The 12,608-nt window shown below is 36.4% G+C and overlaps 1 protein-coding gene across 1 annotated transcript in view; it reads right to left on the reverse strand.

Moving 5' to 3' along the window:
• Positions 1 to 12,608, reverse strand: part of LOC149803248 (inactive rhomboid protein 1-like) — a 104,939-nt gene that overhangs the window by 66,418 nt on the left and 25,913 nt on the right. Inside the window, exons 4-5 of the mRNA XM_089952900.1 lie at positions 12,218 to 12,331; positions 4,702 to 4,841 (exon numbers count right to left, since the gene is read on the reverse strand). Coding sequence (XP_089809026.1) covers positions 4,702 to 4,841; positions 12,218 to 12,331 — 254 coding nt within the window. The remainder of the gene's footprint in view (positions 1 to 4,701; positions 4,842 to 12,217; positions 12,332 to 12,608) is intronic.

A 12,608-nucleotide genomic window follows, 5' to 3' on the forward strand; every position in this document is an offset into this window, starting at 1 on the left:
TGCCCTGAGAGATCTCCCTGCACTTGTATCAAAACCAAATCCTACTCTGCACATTGTACATCAAATGTAAAGACATTATAACTGTTGAGATTCTTGTACATTTCCTGTCTTAACTGCTATAACTTTATCCTTTCATCTAAACAGCTGACAGACCTTAACAAACATGTACCAGTTCTATTAAGATGAACAGGAAAGTCCCATGCATAAAAACCAAGTGGATTTTTTGGAAAGGTTCAAAACCTCCAGAATCCTTAAGAAGTATCTGTATATTATGAAATTTTATGCCTAAAACTTCTGACATATAATAATGATATACTTTGAATGTGCCATCACCATGAAGATAACTCACAATATGAACTGTATACTGTGAATTCATTGTTTTCATGGAATACCAATTTACATAGACTTTGTCATGCTACAAAACACAAATTTCAAGACCCAATGATAAAAATGCTTCTTCTGAGGACCCTTTTCCCAATCCATAAGAGTATCTGACAAGGTCAATTTTCCTTGCCACTCAAGTATCTGACAAGGTCAGTGATCTTTCCTACAAGAGTATTTGACAAGGTCAGCAGTTATATGAGTACTGACAAGGTCAGCTGTCTAAACCACATGAGCATTTGACACATCCAGCTGTCTCTGGCAAAGAATTTTACTTGGTCACCTGACATGTTGCTCAAAAAACAAATCCAAATGGAATTTCAAAATGATTTCAATAGAATGTTTCAAATACCTACTGAAATATTGTTTGATATAATTTCTATCCAATGGTTGAGTTTCTAAAGAAAAGAAGTGCAATTATATTTACTGTAAGATCTGTTTTGTTAAATTGTATGTATTTCTTCAACGGGGATTCTAAAGAATGCTGCATCCAACCTGCAATATATGCAGTATCTCATCTCAGATGTATGCATAATCTATGCAGTGTCTCATTTGAAATATATGAAGTGTCTCATGTACAATATATGCTGCATATCCTCCTCATATCATGCTTTCATATAATCTTAACACCAAAAATGACAACAAAACCACCTTGCTGCCAAAAGACATGATACACGTCTCCCCATGATTACACAAGCTCAACAAAAATTTAATTCTAAATGAGAAAAGTGATAAAACACAATTGTTGTGAGTGCCCCCCCATATATATGCATATTTATATATGGATTGGTTACAAGATGGCCGCTATCGCTTAACCGGCTTAAAGCAGCTGCTCCGTTTTTTAGTGCCGTTTTCATGATATTTGTGCTTGTTGCCTGTTTTAATCTTCGTTATTGTGTTCATTATGTATTGGCTGTTAAATTCGTATGTGTTTCTTCATCTCTTTGTTTTGGAAATGAGAATAATTAGACTTTTTCTCAGCTGTCTTGCTCCACTGTTTTTGAACAAACCGCCATCACGTGATACTCGCCTGTCAACCCGTTTATGCTACGATGGACCCTCATTAATTGCTTTAAATGTTCACTCCTTGGCTCTCCACACTACATTGTGCTCTAGACTAAACGAACTGGGACTACATTCATCATTACCTAATTGTAAACAGAAGCAAAAAAAGAAACGTTGTTTCAAAGCTGGCCGGAGTAGAACAGGAAGAAGAATTCCAGTAATCTTCCTTATTTCGGCACAACCATTTAAAAAAAATTTGACCGTTAATTTAGATAACCTAATTCAAATCCCAATTAATTCGCCAACCTTTGTGTCAACTATCCAAGAAATACCTCTGCGAATTGCAGTATTCAATGTCCAGTCAGTAGGACCACCAGAAAAGCGCACAGAAATAGTTAATTTTATCAACGACCAAAATGTTGACATATTTTTCTTGACAGAAACATGGCTAAAAACATCAGGCGATGAGCCCAAGTGTGCGGGTCTAACACCCACTGGTTACTCCATCAAGTCGTTCCCCTGCAATTCTCACGGAGGTGGAATTGCTGTCATCACAAAGAACTCCATGATAAAACGTCTTAACTCACCACAACATTCAATTTCGATCACACATCGTTTGAACTAGTCCAAACCACACTCACACTGGAACAAAGATCAGTCCATTTTTTCTGCCTATACCGCCCTCCTCCTAGTAGAAAAAACAAGCTGACTGACTCTCTCTTTTTGGAGCAGTTTCAGAATCTCCTGGTATATGGAAATTCGATTGGTGGCTACCTGATTATTCTTGGAGATTTCAACTTTCACTCTGACTGTCCCAGAAACTCAAATACATCAAAACTCATAGATTCCATTAATGTTTTCCACCTCAAACAGTCAGTTAACCAACCCACCCATAAACATGGTCACATTTTAGACTGGATTCTTCATCTACCTGATGATAACATTATCTGCTACTAAGAGAAACCTCCGTATGATAAACAGAACCAAATTAATGCACGACATCCAAGCTAACCTAACAACTTGCTTACCTCCTACCGCAGAACAACTCGATAACTGTCTGCCTTCATTACTTGACGAACATGCCCCAGCTACCAAGTGCAGACTATCAATTCAAAAGTGTTCTCCATGGTATAGCAGTGTTAGGGACCAGCTTCGCACTGCTAAAACAGACCGCCGTCAAGCTGAGAGGCTCTGGCTTTTCACCAGACTCACTATTCATAAGCAAATCTATGAAGTCGCTAAGAAGAATGTCACAAATATAGTCCATGCAGCGAAATCAGCTAACTACACTACTAAGAACATGGAAAGTTCCAGCTGCAAAGAGCTCTTCGAGATTACTAACAAGCTAATGTCAAGGAACAAATCAACACCACTTCGAACTACCTTCTCTCCAGTCGACCTTCCGGACATGTTTGCAAATTTCTTCCATGACAAAGTACAAACCATTAGAGATAAGCTTGACACCACAATTTCAATTGACTCATCGTCACCATACAGTTGGGATAAAGAATTTGAGCGCAACCATTAGCAGCATTTGAACCTGTCTCTATGGATTTCGTACGTACAATCATGATGAAGAGTGCACCAAAGTCATGTGAACTTGATCCAATTCCAACATCACTGCTGCTTGAGTGCTTAGATCCAGTATTGCCTTCACTAACTGATGTTATTAATACCTCTCTCCCATCTGGGGAATTCCCATCATTTGTCAAAACTGCCAATGTAAAGCCTCTGCTGTAGAAACCAACACTAGACCATAATGATTTAAAGAACTACCGCCCAGTTTCTAATCTCCCATTCATTTCAAAAATCTTAGAAAAGGATGTTCTATCCCAGCTTGTATCTCATCTAAATTCAAAGTCTTTTTAGCAATGTACACTCTGCATATCGCCCTTGCCACAGTACTGAAACTACTCTTCTAAAAGTAGTCAATGACATTCTTTCTGCGTTGGATAGTGGAAAGATTACAGTCCTCACCCTCCTTGATTTGTCTGCAGCATTTGACACAATAGACCATGATATATTACTTCACCATCTCCAGCATGTATTTGGCATTCATGATACAGCCTTACTGTGGTTCAAGTCCTACTTGGTCAACAGGACACAAATTGTATCTGCAAATGGAATACACTCCAGCCCAGTTGATCTATGTTGTGGTGTTCTACAGGGGTCTGTTCTTGGACCTGTTCTCTTCATTCTGTACACTCAGTCGCTCTCAAGTGTCATAGATCATCATCCAGTGTCTCACCAATTGTACGCTGATGACACCCAAATATACAAATCTAGCCACCCAACTGAAGTTCATGCTACCATCCAAGGTGTAGAGAGGTGCATTTCTGATGTGAAATCATGGATGACTTGTAACAAGCTGCAGATAAATGATGATAAAACTGAGGCCATTCTAATCACAACACAAAGACTTTCTCATTCACATCCTTTACCTCAAACAATAAATATCAGCAACGCCAACATTAAATTCGCACATTACTCTGGACAGTACTCTCACATTACACCAACATGTCATGAACATATGCAAGGCTGCATATCTTGAGCTGAGACACATCAGCTCAATTCGCAAATATCTTTCAGCTGATGCCACAAAAACACTTGTGTGTTCATTAGTACTTTCAAGACTGGACTATTGTAGCTCAATTCTGTCTGGTTCATCTCAATATCTACTCCAGAAACTTCAAAAAGTTCAAAACACAGCTGCTCAGATCATACTTAAAGTACCACGATCAGAGCACACCTCCCCGCTGCTCTGTACCCTACAATGGCTATCCATTCGATCCAGAATCAAACACAAAATTTGTTCTCTGTGCTACATTTCACTGTCAGACTCTAGTCCAACATACCTACCTGACCTCACCCATGTGTACACACCAGCAAGATACTTATGCTCCTCTTTTGACAATCGTATACTCATTATTCCCACTATGAAAACAAAGTCATATGGACAGCGTTCTTTTGCATACCAGGGCCCAGCAACGTGGAATGAATTGCCCACTGAATTTAGACACAAAGACACAGTGATCACATTCAAGAGGGCTCTCAAAACTCACTTATTTCAACAGCAAGAACAAACTTAAAGACCTAATAATGTTTCCTACCTGAAATATTCTCAGCTTGTGTTTGATTTTTTTATAAGTTTTTTCCAATTTCATTTTGTTTTGTTTTTGTAATAATATTATTATGTTTCTTACCTTATAGGTGTTGTCTAATGTTGTAAAGCGCTTACAGCTTCTAAAGATTAGGCGCTATACAAAGTCCTCATTATTATTATTATTTATTTATTATTTATATATATATATTCACCTCTCCCCAGATCCAGATGGTACTGCCCCAGAGGGTGCTATGGCTTCCTCATGAAGGGTTTCAAGCATTTTCTCTGCTGCTGGAAAAACTGGTTCATCATAGAACACATCATCTACCAGGCTAAACTGATCTTCATGTGGCTAAAAAACATAAGAATTGTTTGTGAAAATGCTGTATCTCTGACAATAAAATCATTCTCAAAATCCCACATCCCTCTGTGTGTGAGCGTGTGTGATAAAGAACTCTGAAATTACCACCACCCAAAAAAAGTGAACTGTAATGAATATTAGCCTTCTCAAACTTTCTTTACATGATGTATTACATGCGTGAGATGGTCATAATGTATATTAAATGAATGTGATGGTATTTTCTTCACATGATGTTATATTACATCAATGAGATGGTATTATTTTCTTTACATGATGTTATATTACATCAATGAGATGGTATTATTTCCTTCACATGATGTATATTACATGCAAGAGATGGTATTATTTTATTTCTAACACAAGTTTTGAGTTCACCTACTAGTTGTCACTAAAATGGCAAGGTATGGAAATAAAGATATGTGGATCTGTCAACTTTTTATGCATTTTCCATTGATAGAGAGAATATACAGTGCAACCCAGCTATAACATGAATTCGGATATAACGTGGTTGTGGCACTGCTCCCAAAATTTCATATATTCATTTGCGCATAAAAAAAATATTTTTTGTTCCAAGTACATGAAATAGTGTATAAAAGAAATTATTATTATTTTCAGGAAGAGATCGCATATGAAATAGAAAATAATATGATTGTGAAATGGTTCCTGAAATTTTAAATACATGTACATGTTCCTATTTTTTATTAAAATATTTTACCATTATGGAAAAGCAAGTTCACAAATGGAAGTCATTCTCTGCCCAAATGAAATTATACAACTGGATCAACTAAACAAGGGCAAACAACAAACTCAGCTTGCCAGAGATCTAGGAATTAGCAAGCCCACTCTGTGAGGATGGAAAACAGAAGAAAAGCTCTGTAGTCTAGCCTACATTCTAGAAGAGGAAACTGGTTTACAGCATAAAAGGGCTAAGTTTGGTAATGATGAAAACCTAGATTCAGACTTGTACCAATGGTTTGTCCAGGCTCAATCAGAAGGAATTCCCATTTCTGGCCCAATTCTGAAAGCTCAAGCAGAGAATTTTCATCACCATATCAATGGAGATGATTCCAAATTTAAGGCGAATAATGGCTTGCTGAATAGATTCAAGAAAAGAACACTATCAGCCAAGTTCTTGTGTCTGGGGAAATCCGCTCGGATGATAAAGAGGCTGACAATTCCTACCCAACTGACCTTAAAAAGTTGCTGGAGGCAGGTTGCTACACAGCTGATCAAGTTTATAACTGCAACGAGACTGGTTTATGCTTTAAAATATTACCTGATTGCACCCCTGCAAACAAGACTGATAGTCACAAACAAGAAGGCTTTAAGAAGAGGAAGGTCAGAGTCACTCTCTTGTTTTGCATCACAAGTCTGGCAGCCACAACGTCAGAAATCTGTTATCATCATGTTAATATGAAGGCCCTTCCCTTTGAATACACTAACAGCAAGAATGCATGGATGAATAGCTCCATATTTGAATACTGGTTCCATAAAACATTTGTTTCAGCCATTTGGACTCATTTGCACAAACTCAAGCACGAGGAAAAAGCTCTCCTCCTGCTGGGTAATTGTCCTACCCACCCCCCAGCAGAAAATCTTGTCAGGCATGATGGCAAGATTAAAGTCTCTTATCTCCCAAAGAACACTATGTCAGAAATCCAGCCACTGGACCAAGGCATCATATCGGTATTTGAACAAAACTATTGTTGTGAAATGATCAAGTTGATGGTAGCGGATAAAAACTCCTCCTTGCACACATCACTAGCATCACTGAACTTGAAAGAAGTCTGTCACCTTGGCAGGAATGCCTGGGATGCTATCTCTGCACGTTGCATTGAATGATGCTGGATAAAGGGTCGTGGTCCAGCTTTATCGTCATCTACACACCATGATAGTGATGACGATGAGCCTGAATTTACAAGATTCAGTGAAGACGACTCATATTTAGCCAAAGAAGCACTCAGAAAATATGAGCACAGTCATCATAATATCCTCAACTGGTATTCAGCAGATGAGATCTGCCCCATATGGGAGCACAACTCAGAAGACGAAATTGTTGTAAATGTCAGCGGGAAGAATGAAGCTGCAAAATCAGAGCCCAAAACCAGTGATGCTAATGACGACGATGATGATGATGATGGCACCCCACCTCTCCCACCAAAAGTGTCAGAGGCAGTAGAGCACCTAGAAGCCAGTCTGAGGTGGCTCGAAACTCAAGATGTGCACAGCATCAAAATCCTCCAACTCTGAAGCATTCTTGACTTTGATAGAAGCCAACAGTTCACAGTAAAGAAGCAGACTCCACTAGACAGAATTTTTTAAGAAATTATGAAATTTAAAATTATGGAGTCATGCAACCAGATTGACTTTGCACTTTGCGCAATGATTAGTATAGTAGTTTTCACGTTTCTTTTGATATTCACAAAATTTGAAATAAAAGTTATATGCATGCTGAAGCATGTGTTGATTGTTAATTATTTTTGCTGTAGTTGTTCAAACGAATAGGCTTACAAGTGTTAGTTATTGGGAATTTACAATGGATAAAGGTACACGGAAACGCATATGGGAAAACTGTAGCAGTATGAAATAAGTACAGACACCGTTCATAGACGCTGGAACGTTATGAACTGTACATGTGCTTTGTCTTTATTAACCTAAGTTTGCTGTTAATTTTTCCCGCTGAATTCAGACACATAATGATCTGTGACATAATTACTGAATAGTTTAAATATGTATGCAATTTTTGCAATGAAATTACCTGTATTACAGATTTACTGCATGCCACGACGGTACAATATCAGACGGTAAGTAAACAGTGTTAATACTCTGTTCATGCTATATATCAGACGCTGAATTCAGACACAATGATCTGTGACAAAATTATTGAATATTTTAAATTTGTATGCAATTTTTCAATAAAATTACATGCATTATGGATGAAGTACATTCCACAACAGCACAACAGTAAACGGTGTTGATACATTATTCATGATATACATTAAACATGAATAAACATTTATGTGCCAATGTGTTGATCTCTGACAAAAGTATAATACCGTAAAACCCTGCATTAACGCGACCCCACTATTATTGCAATCCAATTTTTTTAACCCAATTATTGCGTTATAGCAGGGTCAGACTGTATCAACTATTCCTAATATTTAAAATGATGATATATATTTCTATCATTGTTTTAATGCAGTGATACTGCATTTAATAAGACTGAATAAAAAACAAAATATCTGAAATTGCCAAAAGAGAAAAAGAATGAAAATCACCACAATTCATTCTGCACAGCATCACGAATGATATCTATGCCTGTAGCTAAGTAAATTTTCAGGTTAGTGTGATTAAATGTAACTAAACTAATTCATTTAGCATACAACATATTTCAACAACACTGAAATCAACATACAGCACAACACACCTCATAAGCACACGCTAAAACAGGTTGGTCACATTTTTTTATGATACCATGATCTGTGAAATAGTCTATTTCTTTATTAAAGAGTGATCAGCTTTTCTATTTGGCTATATTTGTCCATAATGCAATTGCCTCCCTTTGATTTTTTTGCAGTATAAAAAAATATAGATTCTTCCAGAATTCAGAACAAACATGGTGCATTACATGTACACAAACAACTCTTTCTCAGCATATATTGAATGAATGGTGTTACGCTGTGTGTCAATATGAATCATTTTTAAATCACTCATGTATGAAATGAATTCTTAATTTTACCTACATGTTGAGATGCTGCCATGAAAATTCAGTGAGAAACAGATGGAGATATCATTCGTGATGCTAAGCAAAATGAATTATAACTTACAAATCAACTTGAAATGGTCAGAGTCTAATATCTATAACTTACAAATCAACTTGAAACGGTCAGTCTTAAGATCTCTAACGTACTAATCAGCTCGAAAAGGTTATAATCTAATACCTATAACTTACAAATCATTTTGAAATGGTCACAGTCTAATATCTGTAACTTACTAGTCAGTTTGAAATGGTCACGGTCTAATATCTATAACTTACTGGTCAGCTTGAAACGGTCATAGTCTAGAATCTATAACTTACAAATCAACTTGAAACGGTCAGTCTTAAGATCCCTAACTTACTAGTCAGCTCGAAAAGGTTATAATCTAATACCCATAACTTACAAATCATTTTAAAACGGTCACAATCTAATATTTCTAACTTACTAGTCAGCTTGAAACTGGTTCTTGTATCAGTCCAACAATAAGACTGACATGTAGTTTGAATTTAAAAGAAGAAAAAAAAAACAGTCAGAAGGACACTAACGTCCCCCCTTTTTCCCTGGTGTGGACCTTGCTTGAAAGAGTAATGCAAGCAGAAAAGTGAAAAAATTCCAGCATAATGTATGCGTGTATGGACGAAATGGAAAGAACATTTAAAATGGTTATAAAAGAAAGCGGCATAACTCAATAAAAAACATTACTTCAAACAATTCTTGTCTCTGATATTTTGGTCTTTCTTTGACCCCCCCACAACAAATTTTGTTGCAAGAGGTATTTAAAACCAATGTGCAATCAATGATTAAAAAAAACCACTCTGCAAAGATTTAAGTCTTCAGTAGCCACTGTAGACATTAACCATCATGCTAAGACTAAGTGATCTTGACCAAAAAAACGTTTCCTCAGCTTTTGCTCTGTACATTTTAACTCTGAATCTAAGTCAAATTCAAACTTTTAATTTTTGTTGTTTAACATTATATAGCAAGCACTGTGCTGTTTAACATAATATAGCTAGCACTGTGCTGACATACCATTAAATCAAGCAACCAAACAACAAACCACCATCCTACCAAACCACCTACCTACCTACTTACCTGCCTACTATGAAATGGCATAAAAGATACAGGAACATTCTTTTCGATGATGTCAAAAAAGCAGTACCATAATGCATATATTCAAATCTGAGATTAACGTTCTTAGGAAACTTGGAAATCATTGTCTTTAAAATCTGCTGATGAAGCTAAATTAATGACACTTGCATAGTCTTCAAACCCTCCATTGGATTTGGAAGACAGAATCTATGTGAACTTTGTCTATATTTAATGTCTGTGTGATTGTGATTGTCATTATGTGCACATGGCTGTGCGTGCATCCTTGCATATGTGCATGCATTTGTGTGTGTGTGTGTTGATGATATATGACAATGTAAAGTCTACAAGCCATTTTTGGGGGAATTGTCTTAAATGTTTTGAAGAAAACATTTCTAGTCGTTTTCTGTCAATTTATATCAATAGAACTCATTCTCAGTTTTGCAATGTCACTTCTTCAGACCTGCCAATCCTAGCAAGACCTTCTCAGTAAGGCATTCAATATTTTCCCATAAATTACACTTATTTTCAGTAATATGTTTATATATCGCTACTGTTAACTTGAAAAGTGTGCGTTCAAAAATGTTCACAAGTGTGATCTGATGCAAAGAAGGAAAACATGTTCAGCTAAAAAGGTCCTTAAAATACACTCTGAACTTAATAAACTCAAGTATAATTTCAGAAACTACTTTTCCAAACTCCAGGGAGCTCAATGACTTCTTGCTAAATCTTTTTTTTTAAAATTACATGGCAACAGGAACCATCTCTTCCACCAGAAGTAATACTCAAACAGACATGGCATGATGTCAATAAATATAAATGTTGCCTTGCCCGTTTTTTTTATCAGGAATCTAAATATTACTTTGTATTCTTCTGTGCTGTTTGTATGAGCCTCATAAGGGGGTGATTGTCCCTTTTGACATCAAAAATGTTTTCATTTGTTGGATGATATTTCCAGAAAATGCTCTATGCTACAGATAGTGCAGGTTTTCAGTGAAAAATATGGGTAGATCTACAGTACTCCTTGAAATCAGTCTGGTTCCCTGACCAACTCCATTTAATCCAATATGAAAATGCAAATCCAGACCAAACCCAGACTAACAAATATCCAGATTTCACTGCAACAATCATATTTTCTGCTATCATTTCTCAACTCTCTACCGTAAGGGTCATTTCAGTAAGACTTAAGGTCAAATCATAAAGGTTAACAGATATGCTTGTGAGTAGTTAACATGCACAGCCCCCCCCCCAATCAACCTTGGGATCACAAAACACACTATTCAAGTATCAAAATCTTTCCAACACTGTCTAGAATGTTGGCAGATATGTCTCAGTGGTAATAAACTCTGCCAGTCGTACGCAAAATGACCACATTCACATGTATAGGTTGCTCATAAAAAAGAACACATTATATATTATGATGATATAAACCTAAGAACCAAGTCTGACAAACTTTGAACAAATACAGAGCTGGTATAGTGTTGACATACTCAGCCGATCAGACAAAATATCATCTCATTAATATACATGGATCTATTTACCAAATCCAATCAAAACTGGACTAGAATGCAGTCTTTATTTTACATGGTATAAAACTCTGCCATCCACCTGACAGATAGATTAATTCATTAATATTCATGGATCTCACTCATTCCTGAATTCATTAGAGATCTTAAAGATACAAGCATTTCAAGACTGACCAGAACTATATTGTCCTGACAACAATGTCAGCCAAACAGAAGATGATGCTATCAGATGTAGGGTTATGACATAAGAACACCTGGCCTTATGGCCAGGTGAGCTAAGAATTATGTTAAAAAAATGAAAAGAAATCAATAAAACAGTTGTTTTCAGTCAATAACACACTGCTGTAAGTAAACAAATTAGTACAGCTACATGTCCGCACAACTAACAGTGCACCTAGTGTGTTTGACTGAATAGAATTAAATGTGTACCATCAATACATACTGTGTCTCAGAAGTTGTGTATCATGAACAACCAATACCCAATCCCAGAATATCTGCTTTGCAAGTGATTTTTACTCATCTGAATGGAATAAAGTCCATCCCTGCATATGGAGGGTACTCTAAATGCACTTTATCATCTAGACTATAGATGGTTCCCGAATGACGTCATTAGCCACCATATTTGTGGTCGGCTAGCAGATTTACCATTGACTTTATATGGTGTTTGAAGTTTAAATAATTTCATTGAATCTCAGGATACTTTTACGAAGCTTAAATACATAAACAGAATGCAAATCAAGCTTTCTGTTAGTATCTATATTTGTGATTTATAAGTTGACTTTGCTTCAGTGTGCCTTGTTATAAATGATAAATTTAGGTAATCACATATAGGAGAAACTGCCAGGTTGCCCATCATCCAGGTAAAACAGGCAGAATATCGTTTGATAGTGACTTATCGGGAAGCATCTATTGAGATTAGTGTTCTGTCATCCAAATGTCTGTACATTAATTTCATGACTTTACCAAAAGACACCAAAACTGAAATATCAACCCATACCATTGCTGCATAACTGTCAGCAAAGTCGATTTCAGACACATCCCCTGCCAAACTGGCTGGAGCATAGCTACGACTGTGAATGTCTGGCTTTTGGCGTAGTTTTTTCCTTGTGCTCTGCAACAGAAAAGGAAAAACAACTCTAATTTCCATGGTGAGCTACCATAAATATTGACATTTTTCAATGCAATTTATAAGCAAACTGGGATGACATTTAACTGATGCAATAAATACCTCCAAACCAGATCTAAGTTCATAAAGTTTAAAAATGTGATGAAAGTCCCAAAAATGTATTTAAATAGCAGAAAAATCACACCAAAAATCTAAGTAATTTTACTCCATCATTTACATTAACTATGACTTCAAAATGGAACAAGTTTAAACTTGTAAAATT

The sequence above is a fragment of the Sinohyriopsis cumingii genome, chromosome 3 (assembly GCF_028554795.1).
Source record: "Sinohyriopsis cumingii isolate HCF-2022 chromosome 3, ASM2855479v2, whole genome shotgun sequence".
Lineage (NCBI taxonomy): Eukaryota > Metazoa > Mollusca > Bivalvia > Unionida > Unionidae > Sinohyriopsis > Sinohyriopsis cumingii.